Source organism: Leptosomus discolor, chromosome 1, assembly GCF_034619465.1.
Source record: "Leptosomus discolor isolate bLepDis1 chromosome 1, bLepDis1.hap2, whole genome shotgun sequence".
Lineage (NCBI taxonomy): Eukaryota > Metazoa > Chordata > Aves > Leptosomiformes > Leptosomidae > Leptosomus > Leptosomus discolor.
In genome coordinates this window covers 67,793,754-67,821,661 of record NC_141391.1, presented here as the reverse complement: position 1 = coordinate 67,821,661, position 27,908 = coordinate 67,793,754, and the positions used below count along the sequence as shown (strand labels likewise).

Below are 27,908 nucleotides of genomic sequence, written 5' to 3'. Positions count from 1 at the left end.
GGAAGACTGTCCCAAACATACCTCCTGGTAGGGATCCAGAGGAGAGGAAGGTACTCTATTAGACAGCTCCATATTGTGACCAAATCAGTCAGCAGTGCTGCAGTAGGGCAGAAAAGACCAGAGCTTTATCACTTTGAGCCAGCCTACACAGTTACACTTAACAGAAGGACCTGTCAAAAGACTCTTTACACTCAGGTGTGATCAGATGCAAGTTTGAAAGGATGCTTGTTCACTAGACAGTAATAACTTATTGGCGGAGTGTTCACGGATAGCAAACCCCAGTAGTTCTACGGTTTTGCTTTTTTTAATAGAGCAAGGGAAACCACATTATTCCTGAGTGTGCTTTCTGTTAAGAGTTGATGACTCTGGATCAATTTGTGATGTGATGGAGAACCTAAGAAACAGTAGTTAGTATCTCCAGTGAGAGAAGGGAATCCTGAAGATACTGTAGTTAATAGCACTTCCATACTGCAGTGTTTTGTTTTCTGTGTGTTTTTTCATGGTTATTTTAGTCCTTTACCAAACTACATCTCCCATCGTTTTAACTTGGAGTAGCTCTAATGAAAACAGTACAAACTTGGAAGGCACCTCTTTTTTAAACCCTGTTTTACTTTGTTCTTTTCAAAGGAAACACGTTAGCAAAATAGTATTAGTCTGGCATTTTTGTATAATCTCTGTGGTAATTCCCAAAGACTACCGTGTGGCACAAATCAATCACAAACATGTGTTGTTGTTTGTGTTAATGTAAGTGGAACTATTTATGAGGCCAGAATTATTTTGGATCCTGGAAATGTGAATCCTGCGGTACAGTATGGTACTCTGCAGTTTCAGACTCAATGTTACGTGAACAAGAATATGATGGCATTTTCTAAACCAATCTAATTTAGAGCAAAAATTTCTCCAGGACTTTGTCTGTGTGTGCATGTATGTGAAGATATTTTGCATAGACCGCAATGCACCCCAACCCAAAATGTGGTTTAGAAGAGAAAGCCAGAATTTTTAAATCTGGAGAATGACAGAGAACGGGGGTTCTTTTGTGTCAAGCTGGATTGTCTTTAATTGTCTTTTAACCTTACAGCAGTACCATGCTGGAGGAAGAGGTAGCTGCTTCTATATAACATCGAAAAGAGGAAAGAAGTGATAAGCATCCCTTCATTCCTCCTCAGTCACTGTGCTTCAGCCTAAGAGAAACATTGATTTCACTTTTGTTCTGTTAGCAGTCTAGGTGCTCAGCTCAAAGGGAGCAGGTCTGTTCTGGGCTTTGAGTCCCCAGAATGAACCCAGGTGGTTCACCTGGTAGTATTCATAGCAATTAAAAAGAAGTAAATGTGAAGTTCCACTTATTTCATGATCAGGGCTATTGCACTCTTCACAGCATGCATTTGCACAAGAACTAAGCATATTGGATGCGTTAAATTAATGTTTAAAAGAAAAATAATGGTCTCCTCTTTGACTTCCGTTTCTCTCAACCAGGTTCATGTCACTCATCTTGTCAACAATACACGTAAGGCACCTTGTCACTGGTGTTAACATTACTGGCCTAAAACTTTGCATCTCAGAAAAACCTTCTTAATTGGAACAAAATATGGCTTTTATGGTCCATATAAATTAACCTCAGATCTTCTGTGTATTAGTACTGAAAGGTGGAAGGTATTATGTAAAAGGATGATCATTCTTTTTTCTGTTTTCAGCTGGTCTGATGGTGTCACTTCCTTTCAAAGGAAACTGTCAAATAGGCTGGTTTTGTTTACGTAGGGTTTTTTAGTATTTTCATAATATGAAGCAGCTGCTTAAAAAGTTAATGAGAAATACCTTCCTTTCCCCTGCTTTGCTCTTTAGCCTTTCAGGAAATTTCTGTAGCTTCACTGCTGTCTAGACTGTAAGAGCTATAGAGCAAGCAGCACCACCACCCTTCCTGCAGGAGCAAAATGCAGTGAAAGGATCAGCAGTCTGATGGCTTTTCATGATGGTGTAGCCACTCCTGCCCCAAAATATGGCAGCCGTGTGTCAAGAGGGATCCCAACTAATTCTAATTCCCAGTTGATTCTAATGTGATGCACAGCAAGAGGTCAGGGTGCACACAACAGGGACAAGACTTTATTACTGTCAGTGTCAACGCTGCATAGCCTTGTCAATGTATTTTTGTCTCTATACAATAGGAGAAAATAAAAAAAAAAAAAAAAAGGAGGAATTCTGACCCTTCATCTGTTCTTTTTCAGTTGTAAAATGCCTGGATCAGGTCCTGATCATTTTAAAAATAAGTAACTCAGGTTTACCATAGAGTGGTTTTAGTTGTGGTCCTTTTTTGACTCAAAAGTAACACTGAAGTGCAGCTTAAAATACCTGTCTAGAAATTGCATCTTTAGTACACTGACATGACATTTTACTACGCAGACTAGACTGGCACAAAGTTCAGATAAAATAGTCCCAAAAGAATTAACCTTTCTGTTTGAAACTTGAAAGAGGGAGCTATGCGACAGGATACTTTTTCCTCTGTTCTTTTGTTTTCCTGTCCTTACAAATGTACACAGCCTTAGGTACAGTATAAATATACACAGTCAATTTTACTGTAAAATAATTGCCACACTTTTTTTATTGGTACACCACTTTCACCAAAAAGGGTTATTAAATAAATACTACAAGCAAACAAACACCTGGTCTCTTCCTACCTAAAATAATTGACTCAGAGAGCTCCTGACTACCCACTCAGACAACACAGGCTAAAACCCCTCTATATTGGTTTATGAAAGCAGAAGAACACGTATCCAGAGTGTTTTCGTCATTTCTCCTCCTGAAGAAAATTCATTCTGCAGTGTAGCAAGAAGGAAACATCTCATGCTTATGGTAGCCAGAAAGCAACACTGCATTTGACTGCAGGCAAACTGGGTGGTGACTGGTCACCCCACTGGCGATGTGCCTGCCCTTACGTGTCCAGGGTTCTGCTCTGCTCACAGTGAGATGCAGGTAAAAGGCCGTAACACACTCTGTGGTGGGCTCCTTGGGAAGTCTAGTGCCTGCACAGCACAATTTCCAGAGGTTTCTTAAAAACAAAACAAACGCCTACCAGCTACCTCAAATAAATTATTTGTTCTATGGTGCATATGGTGGAGGCTTTTCTCCAGGCAAGAAGTAAGTCGGTGTATAGAGGGCTGGAGCATTGGGGGGAAGACCGTAGCTGGAGCTGGACTGAGATGGAGGCTGAGTTTCTTCTGATAAAGAAATGTCCGTAGATGATGTTCCTGGAAAATTGCTGGCAGGCTGTATACAGACAAAGAAAAATACCTTCTTCAGTAAAGGATTGCAACCCTATTTGCAGCTCTGCATTAAGTGTTTGCCATTTAAGTGTTATATAATATACCCCATGGTTAAATTTCCCATGCATTGCAACGCAACACTCACCTTCGTTTTAAAGCACCTGCTTAAGTACAGCAGCGATGGTGTCCAGTGAAACCAGAGAGAATCCAGCTGTAACCCAAGTCATTTTTAACAAGACATTGCACATACAGCTAGGCAATGGAGCAGAACAGGAATTTCTGCAGGAAAAGATGCTCTGGCTTCCTGGGTGAGGCACTGCACCTGACTGGCTGATTAGGTTACGTGTAGCTGCTCGTTTCCAGGCATCACTGTGAAATTTAAATTATCTCAGATGTAATTAATCTCAGTTATAATACTTGCATAAATGCAAGGTCTTACGCCTTTGCCAAATGCAGACTCCTCTTAAGAGAAAATTTTACAGGTAGGCATGTGTCTCCCTGTAGGTCTTTCACTTTGGCTGTCTCAGATATAATGAGGCTTTGGCTGAAAGAGGCATGAAAAATAGAGCTGAGGAAGCAGCCCATGATCAGGAACAAGCAGAGATTCTTAAAACAAAACAACGCCTGTGGGGACTAATATTCTGTATAAAATCCTACCACTGCTTTAAACCAAGTTTTGTCATTGATTTCAAGAGGGTCAAGATTTTACTCCTCCCCTCATATGCCAGCACATGCCAGTCCATGGGCTTCATCAGGAGAGTTGTGCTCAGCTCCCCTCAGGTTCAGGCCTAAAGTGCCTGGAATTTAAAAAAACAAAACAAAACAAAAAAATAGTAATCATGGATCTTTTTTCAAGGGAAATGAAAAAAATCCGGGCAAGTAAATGCTGCTCCCTGCTGCTAAAAAAATTAATAATCACCATCTAGAAGGCCAGAACCAGGGCTGGCATGTGGACAATGGCATCTCAGAGCTGCCCGGGGCTGGCAGACCCCATGCCACAGTGCCTGGCTTCTCTGTGGGTCTCTAGTCGAGCACGGGCTGCTGCCCTGGGTCAAACCCCCATAGCACGGAGAATGTTGTCCTGCATTTGTACCACAGGGTGACTTAGTGAGTGAGAATGGGGACATCCTGACAGGAAGGTTGATTATGCCCTTTAACTCTCCAGGAGGCAGTGAAGGTATACTGACAGACCAGCTAAGCTAGAGCAGCTCCAAATGTAGTTGTTGTGGTTTTGGGTGGTTTGGGTTTTTTTAATTTATTTTGGAGTTGTTGCTTCCCTCCCCTCCGCCCCAAACTGCAGCCACTCTTTCCATCTGTCTGTCTGGAATTGCTCCTGTAATGAGCTCTCCTCTGGCAGGAATGATTGGCACAACCCTTACTGCTGTCATCACCACCAGTCCCTGCACAGCTAATCATCTACCTGACCAGTTGGCAAGACTGGTTGTGACTGAACTGTACCAGTAAGGAGTGAGTGATATTGTTAGCACATGCCAGAGTAAACAGCAGAAATGCTGGTTACCTCCTTGTCAAAATGCATTCGTGTTATCACCCTTTCTTTTTTGCATTTGGCTGATTTCTGCTTGTGGGCAAGAAAGTATGAGGTGAACTGAGGAGCGCTTACCACCAGGTTGTGATTTTTTGGGGAAGACTTTGTTTTCCCCTCCAGCAAGCAGTTATTCAGTGAGATACTGGATTCAGCAGAAGACTAGCTCAGTGGTGGGAGCCACAGCTGAACTCAGGTTCAGTCTTTGAGCTAATGGAGCTTCAGTCCATGCAAGTGGAGGCATCGCTTAGGCTAGGTATGTTGCGTGCCAGACTAACCCAAGGCAGGATATGTTCCCAGGAGGAGGAACTATGGCTGTGCATTTCTTCTAGTTGAGGTGAGGGTTCAAACTGGAGTTATTAGTCGGTAATTGATTGCTAACTGCTTTACTTCATTAAGTGGCATCTATTCGCTTTTTTTTTCCCATAACTCTTAGCTGAAGAAGGTTTTGCTCCTTCTGTTGTACTGAACCACCATGTGTGACCCTGCCTCAACTGAGGGCAGTTGCAGGGCAATGTCAAATGCAGGGGCTTAGGAACAGTGTTTAGCCAAACCTTCAGCGAGCCAAAGGGAACGCTGAGAGGGAAGGTGTGTCTTGAGGCCCTTTTGTGGATCTTGGTCTCCAGGGAAGCAAAAACGTTATGCTTTTTGAGATGCCCAGGGGCACCCTCTGCCAGCTGCTCCAGAAATATGTGCGAATGGCATGTGGACCTTGGCTCCCATCAGCTGGCCCTGTATGCATATTTTGCGAACATCAGGCCATCTCAGATGCCATATCTTTAGGCAACTGAACTGCACCCCTAGGATACGGGGTTCAGCCTCAGATGTTCATGTCTCAGTTGAAGGTTCAAGAACATAGATAACTAAGTGCACAGCAACTGAATCCTACCCCTGGTCAGTGGAAAGGCCTTTAGGGTGCATTCATATCACTCACATCATATATCTTCAGCCTGAGATAATCAACATGTAGGAAGTGCTTCATTCTTTCTGTGGACTCTGAAGGGTAGACCAGCTCAAGTGGAGTCTCACACTGTGGACAGCTAAAGCTCAATTCTTCAATCTAAAGATGCCCACATCTAGGTGTCCAGCCCTATGGAATGCCATGGGATATCCCAGACATCCACACAGATGTGACATAGGGACTACAGGACCTGGACCCTTCCAGAGTGTCAGCAGGGGCCAGGTGGCTGGCTACCTGATCCCTGCATGCCAGCAGCCCCTGTGTTTAGCCAAATGAATCCCAGCCTCAGGGCCTGCAGTTGCCTTAAGGACCAGGACCAGCTGAGTTGTGAAGGCCTGAATCCAGCAGCTGGGCATTCCTTGGAGGGTCATGAAGACCTGCCTCCAGCCCACAGCTCTCAAGTAATGAAGCAGATGATGGTTAAGCTCCTGGATGTTCCTAACCAGACCTGCTTCTAACATTCACCATTTGTAGTTTTGAATAAGTTTGTTATGATTTTTTAACTCTTGTATCAATGCAGAAATTAATTCTCTCCAAACTACAACATAATGAGCTCATACATGCAGGAAAATGGCTTGCTTTCCCCCCTCCCCCCGCCCCCCCCCCGCAGGAAAAGGATTAAGCACGTTCAGTTTTGGAGCCAAATGCTTCTCACTAACCTCTCCTGGCTTGGGGACAGCTGGTGGTATCTGCCTCTCAGTGTTGTGAAGGGGAGAGAAGACAAATGGACACAATTCTTAGAAAATGTAGAAGTCTAGGAAAATAACTGTGTTTATTTTGGAATGCAGTTAAGAATTTGGGGTAAATATGATGTATTTCTATTTCTCAGTGGAAACAGGACTGAACGGTTACAACTGACCCTCATGACTACTTACATGTATCTTTTCAGCTTAATTGCTTTCTTCCATCTGTTTTCATCCCCTTCTCTCTCTACTCTTGGCTATGTGCTAACTGAACTCTGCAGAACAGCACAGCTTTTCAGCTAAAAGCAAACAAAAAGAGATCTCCAAGTGTGCTCTTTTTTCCCTCTCAACCCATGGGTTCCAAAATTGCCTCGCCCTATTTATGTTAATAAGTAAGACATGCCAAGGACTGTTCTCTGGCTGTGAAGGCAACTGGCACAGCACATATCACACCGCTACAGCTGAACTCTTACCGCAAAACCCATGTGACTGTATACACAATACCTACCAGGGATGGTTCATTGCCCCTGGCGTCTCCTGACCCCTTCCTGGGCATTGCTAGGAGACTGTTAGGTGGTCTGGGCCAAACTCATACCAGGGGCACGCTAACAATTCACTGGTCTGGATAATCATCATGTCCCAGTACTTGTGCCCAGTAGCTTATTGGCCCTGAACAGATGTAGCCCAGGAGCTCGTCCACAGCTACTTCATGCTAAACGTGCAGTGTTTTCAGTTAAGAAGCATTGCAAAACTTGTGGTACCCACTGGTCTAGCGCTACACAGCCAAAGTATAACAAGCCATTAGACTGAACAAAACAGCCTTACTGTGCTTTAAAAAAAAAAAATCTGAAAACTCCTATGATTGCTCCAGGGTCTCAGTACATTCAGTTATTTACCAGCTCACCCTACGTTCTTCACCTCACTCTGGGGCAAAAAAGAAACCAAACACCATCCTCAGCACCACTCCCTGCATTCTCCTGGCCAACTCTGGGCTGGATGCAGCGCAGGCTTGGAGCACGACTTGCACCTCATCCTTCTGAAGGAGGCGAAGCGGTGTTGACTAAGCTCACGTTGCATCCTCTCCGGCAAGGGGAGAAAGCTGCATCTCTGGCAGCTTTCCCTCCTGCCTTTAGGCCAGCTGCCTCTGGTCAGCAAGGCTCACCAGCCTCTGCCAGCTGCCACAGCAGCTCTGTACCTGTCATCTTCCAGCAGTTGCCTGTAGCCGATGCTTACAGGAAGACTAAAAGAAAAAGGGCTCCATTTTCTGCTGAGCACCCGTTGGTTCTTGTGGCAGGAGCCACCTGGGGACTTGTGGTGACACCTGAATCCCTGTGTTTAACAGCAACTGATGGACTAATCCCCTAACCCCTCATTTACACTCTTCTACAACATCCTGTGGCATCTGAACCTTCTCTGGTGTGTAAAAACACTTCCTATGACTTATCTTGCCACCTGATAGCTTTACTGGGGCAATCAAAACTTTGTGTGATAGGAAGATATCACAAATATCCAGCCACAATCCTTTGCATATCACTCGATTTCACAGACCTCTTATTTCCTCCCCTTTCTTGTCTCCTTTCGATCTGATGAGTCCTAATCTACTTACCTGCTTAAGAGTAAGGTGGGCTAAGGTGTGTAAACTTTTCTGCCAAATCCTGTGTGTATCAGATGCTTCCTTTGACTTCCCCTCATGCCTCTGCTGCTTTATCTTGCCCTACACAGGGCTGTGTTCGCCTTCATGACTACAGTAGTGCAGCTCTAATCCCACATTGGAATTCCTGGTCAGCAGACAGAGTCCAAAGGACAACCAGAGAAAGCCTGAGATCTCAGAACGGACATGAGTACTGGGCACAGACTTAAGTCATCCCAGAGACAAGTCTGTCAGTTGGGATCCAACTTCCTTGCCTTGTTTCAAACACCCAGCAGCCAAGATCTACCACTGCAGAGTTTGTACTGAATAGCAGCTTAGGCTTTTCTGACGGAGTAGGAAGAGTGCCATTTTGTACTGTACCTGGAGAGGTAACGGGTAGGATGGATATGTAGAAATAGATGCTGCAGAAGGACAGAACCCAGTGTATGTCAGGATCTGCTGGGCAGGATTATACAGGATCTGAGGAGGAGGTGCAGCACTGAAAGCAATTTGGGACAGAGGTACCTGTTGAGCACAGAAGACAACAATATATCAGCATAGCGCAGAGGGGACTGGAGCAGGAAACGGTCCTAACACAAGCAACTAGGCAATTTAGCAACTTTTTTTTTTAACTTTCCAACACTGGTACTACAAAAAAAACCCCAAGCAGACAGAATAAGAGGAGGGTGTATCTGGAGTCAATTTTCTGACCAGAAATACACAGCTATTTTAATCTTCTTCCCTTGGAAAAAAACTGCTGGTGCTTCCCTAGCAGCAGTTACGGAAGCACTGGCAGGACTGCAGACCCGAGACACATACAGCTCTGACCGCCTCTTCTTATTCACTCCAGCACCAAACGCCCAGTCCTTCACAGTTTGCTGCAGACTCTTTCCAAAAGCAGCTACCTGATGCCCTCATGTCTTTTCTCTCATGATTTCCTACAGAGATCTCCCTTTCCAGACCACTTGCTCTTCTTTCACAGCTCCCTCTCCCTTGGATTGAAATGGATTTGCTGCTGGCCATCCAATACCGCCCCCCACGTGCGTATCTCATTCCTACTGCATAAAATCTTTCATCATATCCCGTGGCTTTATTGGCATGTCCCTTAACTGCAATGTGAGATGAGGTTTGCAGGAAGAAGTAATAGCTCATATTAAACCAGCTAATACAGCTGGGGAATAAAAAAAAAAAAAAAAAAGAGCAAAAGCTAAATGTGAAAGGTGGTTTGTGTTAAACCCTAAACCCCTGTGCTGTATGACCATTTGTGAAGGACAGTAGAGCTCTGTGAAAGATTTTCATGTCTCCCTGCTTTGCAAAAAGACAGACAAATCCAGTGGTTTCTTTTCTCTCCTTTGTTTTTATTAGCAGATTCCTCTACATGAGAGCATGGAATTTTCTTTTTACTGAAATAATAATATATGGTGGTTGCCAGACAAATGCTGAAAGCAGCAGCCAGGAATTTTCTTTTGGCATTTCCTTGCAGATTTATCAGTGAGAGACATAAACCACTGCATCCTCTGGAGACAGTGTGAGATCTCTGTGTGACTGAGAAAGCAGTATATTAATTGTGTTTGTACATCAAAACATTGTCTAGGTCAGTGATGTACCACGTGAGGTTACCTGACAACCTAGGCCTTAGTTCTCTGGAGAAACTCAGCACCCCAGGAGCTGGCACGGAGAAAGGCTGGGGTTGAAAGCAGAGAGCCTATTTCATGGGAGAAGGCATATCTCTCATCTTCAAGGCACCCTCCTCAAAACACCATCTTTCTACCTGTTCTGCTGGGTGGGGAGAAACGGAGAGACCCTGCCTTTCAGACAGGATTAACGAGAAGCAGCTAAGGAGCTTGCCTCAGGCCCAAAGGTCTGGGGCCAGCGACATGGCCCACCCTGTCCAGGGCTGGACTCACTCCCAGAGCGTGCCCTTCCTTGGACGAGGAAGGCCCTGGCACAACCAGATCCTTCTGGCTATGGACGCAAATGTGGTAAGTAACACTTGGTTTTGCCCAGGAGGAAACACATGCCTGTTCTGCATCTGTCACCAGCTTTCTGGTGCGGGTCCCTTTGGGTGCTGCTGTCCTTCTCCCAGGAACCTCTCTCAGTCCTCGTATGTTCTCTCCATCCGTAGCAGAAATGCTCTCCAATTGATAAGGATGAATACCACAACAGTCCTAGAAGACAGTTTTGGGGAGTCATCCACCCCAAACACTGATCAAAGCACCTTATCATCAGGCTATCTGGTCTCAGCCTGGAGCAATTTGCAGGTATTGAAGCTGATTAGATGCTTTTATCAAGTATTCCAGTAATGACACTATGTTAAATTAGTCACATAAAATACAAGGGTAGGTGGAGACACTTTTAAACTGAAACACCACCCAAGTCAAAGAGATAAGGAGCTGTCAACCAGCCAGGGAGCGCTGCCAGTGCCGTGCGGGCACCTCGGGTCAGGGAGCCTGGGGAAACGGCAGTGGCTGGAGGGGCCGTCTGGCCGCCCCGCACCAGGCCACGAAAGCTGCTGCTGGCTGTGTGCTGGGCTGTGCGGCCGCAGAGCGAGGCAGGTCAGCTCGCTGGTCTGCAGACCTGCCAAAGTGTTTATTTCTGAGCTATGGCTACTTCTGACGTCAGACTGCACCTTTAGTTGCACGAGTGCTAAGACATGAACACGTGGCGAGTAGATCAGTAATTACAGGTTCTTTTTTTTTTTTTTCCTTTTTAGAGCAGGGTGAGGGAAAAGGAGAGGGGAAAAGGGAATGATATTTAATCTGTTCAAATTCCTTTGAGGACTCCATGAAGGAGACTTAGTGAAAAAAAAAGCCAGCATCCCCCACAGGACCATCAGTAGTTCCGATTAATGCAAACCTAAACTCAGGGCAGGCAGATTCCTTGGCAAGGTGTGTCAGGAAAACATCTACAAGTCATCAGATGAATAGCAGGGCAGGGAAGGGTGTTTCTAGATTAACTCTTAGTACCAGCAAGTGAAGTTTTCTGTGCATTTTTTTACCTCTGTCTTCCATAAGAAATAATCACAGTGTTTTACTATTTTGGATACTTCAAGTACATACTTCTATTTACATTGTATTTTAACCTGCTTTTTGCTAATGGTGACTTTAAGGTAATTGCCTAGCTGGCATCCTATATCTGAAAAGGAGGGTACTGTTGTAACCACTGCAGCTCCCCCAACACCCAGCAGATCACAGAGGACAGCCCCATGGGTGACACAGGGGACACTGAGAGCTGACACCTTGGGGGTCAGGAGGGAATGAAATGTTTCTCACTGAACCAGCACAGCCCTCTGGCTGGCAGCAAAACCACAGGGAGCGTGCCAGGGTCTACAGGGAATTTGTCACAAGAAAGAAAACCCGCAACAACCAAAACAACACTTCTTTTTTTTTCTGTCCAGGAAATGTGATGGGTTTAGAGGCAACGGCACTGTGTTGCAAACTCTCCCCTTTGTAACATGTTCTGGCTGCCAGCGTTCCCCGGAGATAAACATGATGTTTTTTGTTTGACTAGTCAGCCTGGCCCTGTGTTTTCTGGAAGTCAACCTCGGAGCAATGCCCTGAGGCGTTTCAGCGGGCTTTGCGGCTCTCCCTGCAAAATGCCAGTGAGCATTTCTGTGGGAAGGTGACATCCTGAAAGAAGGAAAATTGTTCTCCCACACATTCGGAAATTTTTTTTCTTATTTCAGTCCCATGCCCCTTTCTCTCCTTCTTCTGCTTGATGTTTTCTTGGCCCCTGTCTTCCCCCAGGAGTTACTCCTTTTGTAACAAAAGCAAATTAGCAAACCAGCTCTGGTACCCTACTCGAAAGGACCCTGAAAAAGCACAGGCAGGAGCAAGGAGCAGTTGTTGCATTTTGGATTGCTGCTTTAGTAACACTTTCACAAGCATAGCGTGGCTTGCTGGGGTCACTGACACAACCCCATCTTTCCCTTAAGGTAGCGAGGGGTTTTTTTCCACTCCCACTGTAGAGGAGACATGAAACAGCTTAATCAGATCAGGTTTTTAGCTGGAGCTCTGACAGACTCACTCAAACCGAGCCTGGGCCGGGGGGAAGCAGCACTTTATGCCGCCCAGTCAGAGGACTCGGACCTTGACCCAGGCTCTGCCTCCCAGCAAGCGAACATGCCAGGTCATGGAGACCCTAGTTGTCCCAGGAACGTCTCCTTGGTTTGGCATCGCTCACAAGCAGTGCAGTGATGGCCCCCATGCAGCACAGAGGTGTTGCCTGGGCTGGAGCCCACCCTGCTACAAAGCATCAGCCCAAATCCCACATAAGCCTCAGTTTGTGTGAGATAGACTAGGTGGACTCAGGCTGGTTCTCTGCCCTCTTCCCCATCTCAGGGGAGCAAGAGCCACTCCCACAGCTGCCCTTGGTGGAGGCACTTGCTAGGCAGGGGAAAATACTCAGCAGCACTGGAAAACTGCAATGCTCTACCAAAGACTTACTGTAGACAATGCCCACCCTCCCCTCCCCATGTAGCTGCTCTTCCCCTTGTTTCCCACTGTAGTTGTTTCTGGTTCCCTTCTGCCATTGCTCCTCTCACAGGGAGGGGATGAATTAACCTGGGAAAGCTGCTTTCCCTCCTTCCCATTGGGCATCCACAACTCTGGCTGGCTGCAATTTGTTATCAACTCCTTGCAAAAGCTCCCTCACATAATGCACAGCTCAGCTGCACATTTCTCACATGTGAAGGCTCAGTGTGCTTGTTTGCCTTAAGATAGAGAGAGGAATATTTCCAGCAAACATTTTGCAACTCTTAACAAAGGTGAAATTCAAGTAATTCATATGGCCTTGCTCTGTCACATGGTTTTAAGCACCCAACATGTTGTAGATAGCCTGGACATGCTTGCTAAGGGACGCTGGGTGGTCAGAGAAGGGCCTGGATGGCCTCCAGTCTGACTGGGTCCTTGGCTTACTGGATGCCAGCTCTGAGCAGCCCCTTCCCTCTAGTCTGCCCCCCCCCCTCCCCCTGGTGTACAACTCACCTCTCTCTTGCTTTCTCTTCCCTGCTCCATCCCTCTCTTCTTTCATTTCACCTGTCTTTCTATTTAGTTTTCTCCTCTGCAATAGTCACCAGAAACATCATGGATTTAAGATGACCTGTGCTGCTACCAGACCTCCCTTTGGCTCTTGCATTTCACCTCCATCCCCACACCTCTGTCTGTTTAGTTTGTAAGCTTATTGGTCTGGGACCATCTGCTCTTCTTGAGTGCCTAGTAAATCATTCAGCCACTTGGTTGGTCTTTAGGCACTACTTTAGCAAACAGGACCACTGACGGTGATAATCCCAGGAACAGCTACTTCACCTTTTTAACATGTCAGAAAATCTAGGCAGATGATACACTGTATTACAGAATCCCTCCTAGCACACAGCCTCTTCTGAATGCAGTGGTGCACATCAGGACAACATGGTGGTGTGGCACAGGGAGCAGTCAGAGGGGGGCATTCCTTAGTGACACAAAAGAGGAGGTTAATGTGACCTGAATACAACTGTTTAAACAAAATCTTGACTGGTACTTCAGAGTTAATCCCCGTTCTTGGGAAAATAACTATGTAAGTTTAAATAGTCACATCTAGGACTTGAGTTTTATGTAAGCTACAAACTAGCAACCTCGAACTTTGTGCTGGCCCATGTGTTCAGTGCTGAATTAGAAGAAAAAAAAAAAGATGCCGCTAAGTGAATCGCCAGCATGTGTTCACCCAGGTGCCTGGTTTCTCCCCTTCCATTCATGTATTTGACCAGGCTTGACCTACTTAGCTGTGAGCAGCTGGCAACAGATTAGCCTAAAGATACGACTCCAGACTCCCAGATCACACAGGAAACATGTGTCTCCTTCATACACTTACGCTTCCTTGGTTTTAACCCACTTGATAACTCCAACAAGCATTGAAGTCCTCAAAGAAGGCAAAAGACTGTGAGCCTTACCATGTCTTTAAATGCCCCAAGAATGGCTGCCGTAATAATCCCCAGAAACAACCCGATGATGTTGAGGACCGTGGAGGACCACAGCAGCCTATAGAGGTGAACCACGTCCTGACAGCTGCTCACGCCGAGAAACTCGTAGTAGCTGGAGGACTGCTCTGAACTGGAAGGGAATGCAGATAACATCACTGCAGTGGGAATGGTTTCACACGCATCATAGAGAGCACCAGCAGATCAAATCCCTCCTGCTTACTTCCCTCTTTGGCAAAGTACTTCATCCATGCTCCCATCAAACATTGCTCAGATGAATTGGAGAAAGCTCTACAGCAGACAAAAATTGGCTCTGCTAATGCCAGCATTAAACATGTGGTCTAACTAATACCAAGCCTAGTTTGTACCAAGCCTAGTTTGGCTGATCAGTGTTGTGCACCAGCAGGGACTCTTTTTTTTTTTGCTGAGGGAACAGAGGCATAGTCCTGACATACGGATGCTGCCCTTGCCATTAAGCTACCAGCTAAAGCATGCCAGCATTGCTTTTTTTTTCCTGCTCACCTGGAAATCTGCTGGCATCTCTGAAACTGGGGAAGGCAAGCTGCGTAAGCATTAATTCAACCACAGGAAGTGAGATTTTGCCAGCTGGCTACATTTGTTTATGGTGTCTGCGGTTCCAAATTAACAAATGCCACACAATACAGTATAAAGATGCGCCTTTACACTATGGATTGTACTATTCAGAAATCTTTGTTTGTTAGATTTTCTACACTGCACTGGCTATTGTAAATCAGGCATGTTGTCAAGTTAATCCTCATTGTCTTGCCGAAAGTCAGAAATATCCTACTGCAAAATTTGAAACCACAGTTTCCTGTGGTTCTTCCTAGTACCTGCCTTAATGCTAGACCACTAATGAGCTCCTAGAGCAGCTATTTGAGTTGGAAAGATCTTTTAAATGCCAAGTCTGTTTTTGAACTGTTAGGAATTACCGTCAGAAGGGAGCAGTTTGTGCTCACTCTTCTGTTCCTCTGTCCCCAGCGCATGGGGCAGCAGTGAAGATGGTGGTTAAGGAAAGCTCTGCAGAGGAAGATAGCACCATGGAGAAACCCACAACATTTCTGGGAAGAACCAAGCCAAGCACAGTAATTCCTGGAACTGTCCAATCATTTGTTGTGGGGCACAGATCTGGCACTGCCACTGCTGAGTGGCAGTTGGGCCCTATCACGAGACAAGACGTTGCTTATCTAAATAAACCTATAGCTTCAGCTGCCATGAGGCTGAGGAAATTTGACTTGTGATCCTGCCTGCATACCAGGCTATTGCACGGCTGACACCAGGTCACTTCGTGTCACTGTCTCCTCCTACTTCTCTCTAGGTGTCCTGTGAACTGGAACTGCCAAGTCTGTAGAGCAGCAAGACTGCTTCTTCACTCTGGATGTGTCCATGCCAGTGCCATAAGATCTTGCTGTCCCCTGTGGATTGCTGACAATGGCAGAACACACATGTTTAATTATATCACTGAATACTGTCATAGCAGTGATCAGTCCCAGGTGTTTCAGACAAATGTCTTAGAAAAATGGCACTGAGGATCTCCATTTGGAGGGGGTGTATTCCTGCTCTCTCCTTGTTGTTACCTTACACTTTAAGCAACAGTGTTTCGGTCACTTTATTTGATAACTCTGGATGCTTTCACCCTTTTAAGATCCCAGCTCTGTATTGGGTTGGGCTGTTCGATTCAGTGTTAACATGCAGCAGTTAGTTGTGTACCATGGAAGAAAGCATTCTCAATGTATACATACTGCATTGCAACTATGATGTTCCATCATTTGTCTATCATAGAAAAGGGGCCAAAGTTGTGCATACTCTACCTTTCCCACTTCATTTGTTTTGTATACCTCCATCATGTCCAGAATTAACATTTCTTACACAAGCAAAAGACACTAACATTCATAGGGGATTTTAATCCAGTTCATAGACCTGCACTCACTTTGTGTCTCTTGTGTGCATGAGAAATACACATTCATCGATGACTTCCCTCTAATCCAAAATTTCATTTTGCTTCTCTAGTTGAGTCAGGATCTGGCCAAGAGCTACTCTTTTACGCATAAGCCTCATTGTACCAGCCTCATTCCCCTACACATTCTAAAATGTTCATGTCTGGCAGCACACTAGCCAATGCTTACAGAGGACTGGGGTTGTTCTGGGTTACTAGCATGTGAAAAGAAGGCAAAACAGGAGAAGTTGTGCGAGTTCATTTCATCCGTCTTCCACATTATAAGCCCTTGGACTTTGCTGTGATGCAGTTTTCCTAACCAGCATTTTTACTCCAGTTAAATTGCTGCATGGCAGCCCTGTGCTAACCTTCAGCTGATCTTTGTAAGCATATCCAGACCTTTCCTCTCTTATCTTCTGACATTTCATGCTTTGGTAATGATGAAGTCAAATGGCCGGCTTCAGAAAACACCTTCTGTATGTATCCTGTGACAATTTAGCAAAACTCCATGCCTACAGAGGCTGTTGCTAACAAAAGAGTTCTGCATATGCCTACAACATGACCTCTGGGCACCTATGTTCCTATGCATTTTGTTTCCCCCAGTCTGGAAGAAAAAAAGGATTCATTAAATCTAATGGGAAAATTGCATTGCAAGATCAACAATAAATCTCGACAGGGCAATGACTGAGTGGTCGATTTTGATCACACAGTAAACAGTTTATGGACATATTTAAAGAAAAAGAAACTGAAATAATGCCAACACTACTATGCAACCCCTGACCTCTTCTCTGCTGGCACCAGGAGTTCAGTCACAGAGGAACTGGATTGCTCAGCATACAAGCCCCTTGTGTTGCTTCTCCAGGCCTAAGGGCACCCCCCCTAGCATTTAAGAGGAGGGACAAAGAACCAAGGATTTCTCGGAGGCCATTGACTGCACACAAGCACTTACTTCTCACAGTTGTACAGGTCACAGCAATAGCACGTGTTACTCTTTACTTTCAGCTGGCACTTGCTGTTTAAGGTATAACATGTCACCTGCCAAAAAAACAGAGACTGACTTTCATTCTCAGTATTTCTGTCATGTGAATCATCCTACTGACCACAAAGAAGCAGCTACTGCAGGGTCAGGTTTTATTACCTGTTGTGCAGAAAGATCCTGAGATTCCAAAATCCATGACTGCAGGGCAGAAGGACATCCCTGAGCTCCCAGGAGTTTCAGTCAGGACACCAGCCCCTGAGTCTCAGGGCATTTGCACTATGGGGCCTAGAGCTGCCAGCATTGACTTGCAGCCAGGGCTGCCAGAGTTTTCAAGCACTTTGCTGCACTGCCTGGTGCTATTTTGCTGAGACCCAGAGTCTGCAGCTGTGAGATACAGGTCCCTACGGCTACGATGCAGGGACAATGGGTCTTGAGAGATACACCACAGCAAGCTACTGAAGTGGGTAAGAATACCACTCTATTATAGTGGAGAAATGGGCAAAGAAGCCAATTTATCTGAACAGCTTCCAATAAATTGGAGCTCTCTCCTTTCAGTAACACCGTCCTGAAGAAGGAAATAATTAGGGACAACAAGAAGAACAATCTCCAGACCCACAAACAAAACTGCTCAGAAAAGATCCAAGCACTCCAGCAAATAAGTACCATTTACTGCAGGCTCTTGAGTAGAAAACTGAAAAGGTTTATTTGTGGGAGCAGGAATTGCAGGGATGGACAGATACTAGAACAATAAAAGTAGGCACATGTAAGCCACTCTCCATCCAGACAAGAAATCATTTTAATGATTTAAGTGTGGTAAGCATTAATCACTTCTACTTGGCACTACAGACCAACTGAAACAGTTTATATGTAAGGCTTTTTTTTTCCCTGAGATTTTTAGCTTATTGACTTTGAAATCCTGGAGAACTGTCAGGTTTTAAAAGCTAGCAGGTCAGAAAATACATTCTTTTTATAGTTTTTATTTTGATATAGGAAAAAAATGTACCGTAACCACTGAGAAGTCTTTTGTTTCCAAAACTCAAATAAAATATATTATTGAATGGAAAATTCCTCATAATGAAAAAGTAGAAGAAGCATGCTTAGGAATACATGCCTGGTTTTGAAAAGCTTCTGTCAGACAGTTCTCCTTAGCCATGAATGTGTTCGTCTGTGGGATAATCTCCACAGGAGATGTTAAATCAGATGTTTCTCAACTCCTGAGTCCTGGATCTGTGCATCCTTTTTAGTGTGAAAACTTCCAGTGTTGATGAATCTGTACTCCTCACGTGTTTGTTTCCAGGAAGAAGCAAAGCCTTAAACACACACACTCAGCACCAGAGAAAGTTCATCTTGCAATTGGTTTCAGACTTGCCACATTTGTCCTTAGCAGGATTTGCTTGAGCAGTGGAAGTTGGGTGACAAAGCCAAAGTTAAAAGGAAGTTAAAATGGCGCCTTGGGGTTGGTTTGCTTTGCTGTGGTTAGTGTCTCATACAAATCAGCTCTTCTAACCCAAAATGGAAGTTAGGTTATAAAAGTACAGTCTCAGTTCAGGCTGCAATGTGGAAGTGGAGCTCAAAGCTTGATACAGACACATCCCCCAAGAATATCTCACCCTGAGGCAGGACCTTGTTTCATCAACCTCGTTCTGTTGTATCTGAACTTACTGGAATTTCACATAAGGGCTTTGTTGGCCATCCTCAGCCTGAGCAGCAATTTACTGCAGAAGAGGAGCATGCTACTTTCAACGACTGTGTCGGCTTAATCATGATTCAGCTCAGAAGTGACTTAAACATCACATCTCGCTACTTCTCGAAGCAGTTTGAAAGCTCATCCTGGAACAGAGTGTGCCAATGCATCTGCTACCACAGTCATTTTGTTGGGACGCCCTAGCGCTTTTGCACCGAGTGGAACTTAAGACTTTGATTTTGACCCCCTGTATGCAGTCAAAATGGCCTGGGACCTGCATAGTTAAAGTACCCTTTTCCCATTCAACATGCATAATTGGGATGGGAGGGCTTCGTAAGATAAGTGGGCTGCTAAAAAGGTGGTTTGTTCTGATGCATGACTTTGGGGACCACTCCTGATGATAGGGAATAAAAGTAGTTTTCCCCTCTCCAAGCATGAATAAAGCCAGTCTGCCTCTTTTTACTGCAGAAGGCTAGAAGCACAAAAGAGGGAGATAAGCAAGATATTAAACATGTTTTTAGCTGCTTCTAGGCTACACGACGTATGATATTATTGGCCAAGGGAGTTACTGTAGTTGTCTATTTTTATCACTGCATTTTTAACATTTGCAAAGTGCAAGACACTCCTTTTTAGCAGAACAGTGAAAAAAAATCAAAACCACATTACTGTGTGGTGTGAGCAAAGGTGGTGGAAACAGGCCATTTGTGGGTATTCTGCATGTCAAGGCCTATTATTTCATTTCAGTGATCAGATATTTAGCTTTCTCATGTTTTGGATGTTTGTGCCTGTCTAGATGAAATGTTCTCACCTCATGGTAATTGCAAGAAAATCATATTCTTTCTGCTTTGAGCAAAGAGAAGAACTGAAACAGGCAAGCTACATGAGCGGGAGACGACTCACAGGCTAGGGATGGCAATCAAAAGGAAATTCGCACTAAGTAAACAATCTGCCTTCCTAGTTAGGTGTTAGCCTGGCATGCAGAGCATGTCCCCTACTCACTAGCTGGCTAACTCTGGAAAAGAAAAAGCCAAGTTCAAATGGCATGGATCATTAACTCTGAATTAGCACATGCCGACTCTAGATCAGTGGACAACCAGACCAGAATGTTTTTACCAACTAACTACACTTTTAAAAGTGATGGGGGTTTTGCCAGAATAGAGCAAGGAGCTCTGGGTGGCCCAACTTTAGACATTCCCAGAATCTACAGAGCTAGGGAAACCTGTCTGGCCAGAAGCCCAAGGCTGGGGTCACCTGCAGGGAGTTGTGGTCAGTGTGACGCCAGCTACACGCTTATTACAGGAACTAGAAGCATTTTTCAGGCCATGTCGGTGTCTGAGTGTGCATGCACACTTTAGAAGAGGATGGATTAAAACTTACAGAAAAGGGTGTTGTCACAGATCATAAGTTTGTCTGGGTAGGTCTTTAGCCAAGGAGGTCAATGAAATATTTTAGTCATACATTTTCTGGAATCAACTACGGGGTGTCCTAGAAGCAAGATTTAAAGAGTAGTAGCTACTTAACCTGGTAATGTACTTTGCTAAGCTGTCTAGAATTATAAGCAGTAACATTCCCCATACACGTTTTCTTAGCCATGGGGTGAATGGTGATGAAAGACATCTGGCTGCTTCTGAGTTATACCACTGTTTAGCTGTTCTCAGTCCTGCTCTGCTTGATTTTCTTTTCACTTCCACCAATTTTTCACAATAATAAAATGAAAAATAGGAAAAGAAACTAAATCTAGACTTCTCAGGAGGTTAGCCTTTGGGTATGGGCACTTTTCCGATCATGTTAATGTCATAGAGATAATAAAAAAGCTGCATTCAAACCACTGACATTCTTGGCCTATGCTGGATAAATACAGAGAAGATTTGAAGTCTTCTGGACAATGCAAATGGATTCATTTAGATATTTCCTATTCCACTTGAAGTCTACAAAAACCTCCTTAGAGAAAGATGCCAATGTGACAAATACATTCCAGACAGCTATTATACAGTATAGATGGACTAGGAATCATTCCAGCCCCAGAGTAATGTACTGGATAGAAACACTGATGATGACTCAAAACCTCACTGGTTGTAATGATTTCCAATCATCAGAGGCTTAGACAGGCGGGGAGTCACTTGTGCAAGAAAAAACATTAGGGTTTCTATTAACCCATGACCTACATGCACAGACATGCTGTCAAACACGTGCCTCCCTCCTCCCCAGCCCCTCAAAGCACACCAGAAATTAACATGTGATGAGGTGAGTTTGTTTACCTCTGTCTGGTAGGCATCATATAGGAATCCCACTCCACTTGAATAAAACTGGCACCTTTTGTTATACAAAGGTCTGGGTTCCTGTAAAGAGAAAAATAGTCAAAGAAGTAGTCAGTCTGGAGAAAGTGTGAAGGCACCATGTCCCCATGCCAGATACTTACAGCTCTGTGGAGCTGAAGCCACTGCAGACACTTGGGTAAGTGGCTCACATACCCCCCCATATTGGCTTTCTGTCCAGAATGGCTCTCCTCAGGGTTACATTTTCCTTCCTCACTCTGCCACTATGCTACGTGAGTATCATTTATTTTTCTCTGTACCAGTCACCTCTTTTAAGACATCACCCCTGGCACTTAACCAATTCCTTGCTTGATGACAAATAGTACTGCTCTATGAGAATGGTCTCATCACTGTTTTTCCTGGTACAGTGTCTTACCTAGCACAAACAGTTACTTTGCTATTTGTCTTCAAGATACGGGACTTTTTTAAAGAATTTCAACAATGTCCATCATGAAAACAAAGTAAAATAGCTAATACTTCAAGCATTCCACTTAGTACACATACTTCGAACCCCAAAAGCAAAACAAAAAATAGTGAAGAAACGAAGGCAAAAAGGGAAAGTAATTTGCACTGGGTTTTTTTGCCTTATTTGCTATATATGCTTATTGCAAAAGATGCATTCACTGCTCATATTTCATATTTTGCTTGTAACAGTTCCCAGAAGCTGATATAAAGGAAGAACACAATGAAATATCCTTGGCTGGATGGAAGACGTGTGTTTCTGAACTTAATGAATGGCCAGTTTGAAGGCTAGAGGGTGCATACCTCAGTCAGTCCCAGGACTAGACCATATTTGCCTAGGGAGGATTTGACAACAGAAGAGTGTGCTCTGTGATCAGATGTCTCTGCCAAAGCAAAGTGAGGGAATGACTTATGTTGGCAAAAAAAAAGTCTTTTTCAGCTTTCTGTCACTTAGCTAGTCCTGATCTGTGCCTTCGAAAGCACTCAAGTCCTTCCCAATATGTCAGTCAGACCACTTCAAAGAGAGAAGATGGAAACCCACTATCTGACATCCCCTCTTTCCATGCTAACTTATAAGCAAAGGACTACTTAAGTTGTTAGCAGAAATCTGTGCTGATTAACTTCCACTGCACTTTAAAGCTTTATGACCCATTCAGGAATAACCCAGAAACTGCAGAAAGATCTGCACTTCTTAAGACTTCTGAGCAGTCTATGCTTGCTGGATAATGAAGTGTGCACTGTGTAAATCTGCTGACCCAAAATACATAACCGGTTAAAATGCAGAGCTAGGCAGGAATGCAGACAGATCAATGAATAAAGCTCATCCCAAGAGCTTGTTTGCCTTTCTGATTACTCTGGCAAACCCAGGAAAGTTTGGACACCAAGTCCCAAGGGTTAGGGAAAGGTTAGCTTCATGCATCCAAAAATATTTATTTATATTACACAAGTGTAAGAAAAAATGCTTCAGTAGCTCTTTTTCTCTAACGGAAAAGGAAATACCACACAAACAGTATGCCATGTCTTGAACTAATACAACATTCTTCCATAGGCCTGGGAAAGCATTAGCCTTTAGCCCTGACTTCCAGGAACAGATCTGGTTGGGAGGACTAACAGGATCGTAGTTTCTCTGCTAACACAGCAAGCATAGTATCAGCCACAGGCTGTGCTGCCCTTCTTTCATAGAGTATTGTACTCCAACCCTGATTTCATCTGTTGCATGAGGATGAAATGAGAGAAAGGGACTGAGCAGTAAAAACAGGTTTTTCTGCCATAAGAAGCAAATCCATGAAAAACTGCTGTCCATCATATTCACAACAATAACAAGTTTCAGTCTGATCCTGGAAGATCCTGGAAAGGGGCTATGGTCAAGTGCATGGAGCCCAAGTGGTGTTCTCAATCCTGCTGGTGAGGAGAAATGGCTTTAGGAGGGCTGGATAGATCCAGTAGATCAAGAACTGGCTGTGCATCTGGTGTCAGCAGCAGGAATTTGGCTTTTATAACCACGAGAGCATCTTTCATGATGAAGGACTTTCTGGAAGAGATGAGATGGATCCACCTGACTAATTAGGGCAAAAGCATTTTTGCTTACAGTCTAGTCAACTGGTGACAAGAGCTTTAAATGAGGAGCAACAGAGGAGAGGGATGAGGAACAACAATCAGGTGAGGAAGTAGTGGACCAATGAGACAAGTTAAGTGAGGTTAAGGGTGGTGTGGACAAGACAAATCTCATAATTGATATAACAGGGCTAAATGAGGCCCACTTCAAGTGTACGCATGTGAATAAGGAAGAACCCATAGGACAGCACAAGGAAAGCTCTCATCCCTTTTCTGGGATGCTTAGAACTCTTTGAAGTATCTGTACATTAACACACATAGCATGGAGAACAGACGGTATAAGGTTTGTGTGCAGTCACAAGGCAATGATCTCACTGGGATCACAGAGACAGGGTAAGATAGCTCACAGGACTGGAGTGCTGCCATGGATGGATACAGGTTTTTAGGAAGGACATGTAGGATGGCAGAAAGGGGAGCTGCTCTTTATGAAAGAAAGCAGCAAGAATGCATGGAGCTCTGCCTAAGGACAGACGAGGAGCCAACTGAGAGCTTATACGTCAGCATTAGAGACCAGACCAAGATGGGCAATGTTGTGGTGAGTGTCTGCTATAAACTGCCTGATCAGGAAAAAGTAGATGAGGCTTCTTTAGACAACTGGAAGAAGCCTCACACTCACAGGCCCTGGTGCTCATGAAGTACTTTAACGACTTACTACTTCAAAGTAGTAAAGGCCTTTACCCCAATATCTGAGGGAGGCATAATGTATCTGCTGGAGGAACAACACAGCAGGGCACAAGTAATCCAGGAGGGTTCTGGAGTGCATTAACAACAACTTCCTAACGTGGGTGATAAAGGAGCTGACAAGGAGAGGAGCTCTGCTGGACCTCACGCTTACAAACAAGGAAGGATTGGCCAGGGATGTGAAGGTCAGGGGCAGCCTTGTACCTGATAATGAGATGGTGAAGTTCTGAATCTGGAGAGGAGGGAGCAGGGAAAAAAGCAGGATCCCAACCCTGGACTTCAAGACAAAAGACATTAGCCTATTCAGTGATCTGCTTGGAAGATCCTATGGGATACAGTCCTGGAAAGCAGTGAGGTCCAGGAGAGCTGGTTGATATTCAGGGATCACCTCCTCCAAACTTAACAACAGTTCAGCCCAACTGGCAGGGAATCAAGCAAAGGCAGCAGGAGGCCTGTATGGATGAACAAGGAGTTCCTGATCTAACTCAGACATAAAAAGGAAGTCATGAAATGCAATCAGGGGCAAGTCACCAAGGAGGAAAATAGAGAAATTATATGACCATGCAGCAATGCGGTTAGGAAAGCCAAAGCTCACCTGGAATTCAATCCAGTGAGGGCTGCAAAGGGCAACAAGACAGGCTTCTAATGATGTATTAGCAGCAAAAGAGAGATTAGGAAAAATATGGGCACGCTACTGAATAAGGCAGGCAACCTGGTGACAAAAGATAGGGTAAAGGCTGAGGTACTCAATGCCTTCTTTGCCTTGGTCTTCAACGGAGACCACTGGGAAATTCTGGGGCAAAAAAGACCTACCCTTGCTGGAGGAGGATCAGGTTAGGGAATGTTTAAACAAACTGGAGATACACAAGTCCATGGGACCTGGTGGGATGCACCCATGAGTACTGAGAAGGCTCAGTGACGTCAATGCAAAGCCACTCTCAGTTATCTTTGAAGTCATGGTGTTCAGGGAGCATTTCTGAGGACTTGAAGAAAGCAAGTGTCACTCACATCTTCAAGAATGGCAAGAAAGAGAATCCAGGGAATTACACACTGGTGGGAAGGTGATGGAGCAAATAATCTTGGAAACCATTTCCAAACATCTCAAGGACAAGAAGGTGATTGGGAATAGTCAACATGGATTTACAAAGGGGGAATCACGTCTGACCAACCTGTTAGCCTTCTACAAGGATGTGACTGGCTTCATGGATGAGTGGCACTTATCATTCATCTGCTTCTGGATGTTGTTTATCTTCCCTTCAGTAAGGTCTTTGGCAGACTCTCATAATATTCTCACAAACAAGCTGATCAAGTACAGGCTAAATAAATGGACAGTGAGATGGACTGAAAGCTGGCAGAACTGCTGGGGTCATGGTGTTGTGATCAGTGACATGAGATCTAGCTGGAGGCCACTCAATAGTGGTCTACCACAGGGGTCAATACTAGGGACAACATTGTGTAACATCTTAACTACTGAACTGGATGAAGGGTAGAGTGTACCCTCCGGAAGCCTGTAGATGATACAAAACTGGGAGGAGTGCCTGAAACACCATAGGACTGTGCTGCCATTCAGAGAGACCTGGGCTGGAGAAAGGGCCCACAGGAACCTCAAGAAGTTCAGCACAGGGAAATGCCAAATCCTGCACCTGGGGAGGAATAATCCTATGCACCAGAAAAGGCTGGGGGCTTACCAGCTGGGAAGCAGCTTTACAGAGAAGGACCTGGGGTTCCTGGTGGGCAACAGGTTAAACATGAGCCAGCAATGTGCCCTTGTGACAAAAGAGGCCAGCAGTATCCTTGTCTGCATTAGGAAGAGCATCACCGGCAGGCCCAGGGAGGTCATCCTTCCTCTCTACTCAGCACTGGTGAGACATATCCGGAGTGCTGGGTCCAGTTCTGGGCTCCCCAGTATGAGAGACATGGACATACTGGAGTGAGTGCAAAAAAGGACCATGAAGATAATGGAGTATGTGTCATAAGAGAAACAGCTGAGAGAGCTGGAACTGTTCAGCCCAGACAAGAGAAGGCTCAGGTGTGCCTTATCAATGTGTCTCAATACCTGATGGAGGAAGTAAAGAAGATAGAGCCAGACCCTTCTCAGTGGTGCCCAGGAAAAGGACAAGAGGCCACAGAGACAAACTGAAATACAGGAATTTCCATTCAAACGTAAGAAGAAACTTTTACTTTATGGGTGATTAAACACTGGAACAGTTCTCCCAGAGTAGTTGTCGAGTCTCCCTCCTTGGAGATACCCAAAGCCCTACTGCACACAGTTCAAAGCAACCTGCTCTAGCTGACACTGCTTTGAGCAGAGGTGGTTGTATCAGACAATCTCCAGAGGTGCTGCCCAGCCTCAGCAACTCTGTGATTTTGTGAAGAGGGTCAGAGCCTACCTCAGGGTATGAGCATATTAACAAGTTCTGTCAAAGTATCATAAGTTGTGAATTTAGCAAATATACCTTAGCACCTGGAGGCAGGTGCTCCCTGACCTTACCTTCTGGGCATGCATACCCTTACTAGAGGTTGCTGATGAGTGACACCACCACATCACACTATGAAGCTGTGTCTGGCCCTGAATGCTAAGATCCTCCCCTCAGACACCTCTGTGTCTTGTCAAAGACAGTGAGAGAGCCGTCTAATCTGCCTCCATCAAGTACAGGGAGACCCTCACCTTGGCCCTGACCTATTGGCTCACACAGCTTTCCTACCCTTTATGCATCTTTCCTCTTAAAAAAAGAAATTGGTCCTTTTGTGGTTTTGTCTCTGAGGGAGAAGACAAACATGCTTTTCATCCAAGTGAGCTTGTGACTGGAAGCAGCACTGTTCCCTGGGGAGCGAGGTGATTGATTAATCCATACCAGCTATTATCGCTTCATATTGCTGTGCAGCAAAAAGGTCAGAGCTGTGACATGGAAGCAACCACTGTGAATACAGTTAATACATCTGCATGCACAATCGTGGCAAATGAGTACTTTTCTTCATGCACCTAATTTTGAAAAGCAAGCCTGCTTTCTGCATTCAATCTGTTCTTCTAAATGCATTTGTATGTGCCATCAGTCTGGCAAACCCAAATCAAAACAAATGAGTGATGATCGCATGCCTAAGAATAACAAAGATTAGGTAACATTGACTTTATCCAGACACCCACAGAACTCAACACCTAAAGCATGAAGCTTTTAACTAGAGGTACACTGGAGATGCCGAAAAGTTGCATTGGTAAAAGCTTCTATTTGAATTAGATTTTTGTGCCACAGAGGTGCTGTGCTCTGTCTGTCTACTAAGGCATTTTATATGAACAAGACACCACACAGATGTGCTTAAAAATTATCCAACAGTATGCCACACCACATTAGCACCTATTGGATTTTATAGGCCTCTAATAAGAAAGGCAAATGAGATATACTTCAAAGCTGTAAAAGTATTTCTGACAGACTGCTCATAAAATACTTTGTATTTTCATATTGCTCACTGCAGACTGTGTACGCATATAGGACACCTACGAGTCCTTGATTGGGTAGAGCTCTGCTGATATACACAGAGGACAACCACCAGTAGGCTGGCAAAAAGAGGAATAATTCTGTATAAAAATGTAGTTGCATGCTTGGATTTATTGATGTAAAGGAAAAATGGATGGTTTTATTCAACCCTTCTGAGCACTGGAAAAGATGATTTCTTAGCTAATTACATATGAGTGTGTTTGTGTATAATGGGCAGATACAGTCAGACTGGGATGAGTCTAAGAAAATTTTCAGAGGTGTCAAAAAAATCTGGACACCCAGTAATTCTCTTTAATTTCAGGCAAATCAGAACTGCTCAGCCTTGAACCCTACAGAGCAAACTCTAGTTCTCTGTGTTCTTTCACAGCTTTTATTTCAATATTTTTACTGTATGTGGATTAGAACCTGGGAGTGATGAACAGATGGCTAAGAGGGAAGGCTTTACGCCAAGGAAGAGATTTGGGCTATAGAAGGGTTTGGTTTGGTTGGCTGCTTTCTTTTAAGAGCATACAATAAAAAACCCACATTCTCTGTGATGGTGGGAGCATTGCAATACATTATTTGTGCAAGGAAAGTATTCTTTGAACAGTATCTTTGGTGGATTTGATACAATGTCTGTGGGGAGGAGGTAGTATGGCTCTTAACTGAGGTACGGAAAGTAGATTTTTCTATTTCAGTTTTTGTTTCCTTGGAGAACACAT

The 27,908-nt window shown here is 44.5% G+C and overlaps 1 protein-coding gene across 1 annotated transcript in view; it reads right to left on the bottom strand.

The window, feature by feature from the left end:
• Positions 1-2,651: 2,651 nt before the first annotated feature.
• The window catches only part of TMEM255B (transmembrane protein 255B), an 82,397-nt gene continuing 57,140 nt past the window's right edge, over positions 2,652-27,908 (bottom strand). The window contains exons 5-9 of the mRNA XM_086482110.1: positions 20,900-20,980; positions 16,928-17,013; positions 13,998-14,157; positions 8,453-8,596; positions 2,652-3,258 (exon numbers count right to left, since the gene is read on the bottom strand). Coding sequence (XP_086338236.1) covers positions 3,091-3,258; positions 8,453-8,596; positions 13,998-14,157; positions 16,928-17,013; positions 20,900-20,980 — 639 coding nt within the window. The 3' untranslated portion in view covers positions 2,652-3,090. The remainder of the gene's footprint in view (positions 3,259-8,452; positions 8,597-13,997; positions 14,158-16,927; positions 17,014-20,899; positions 20,981-27,908) is intronic.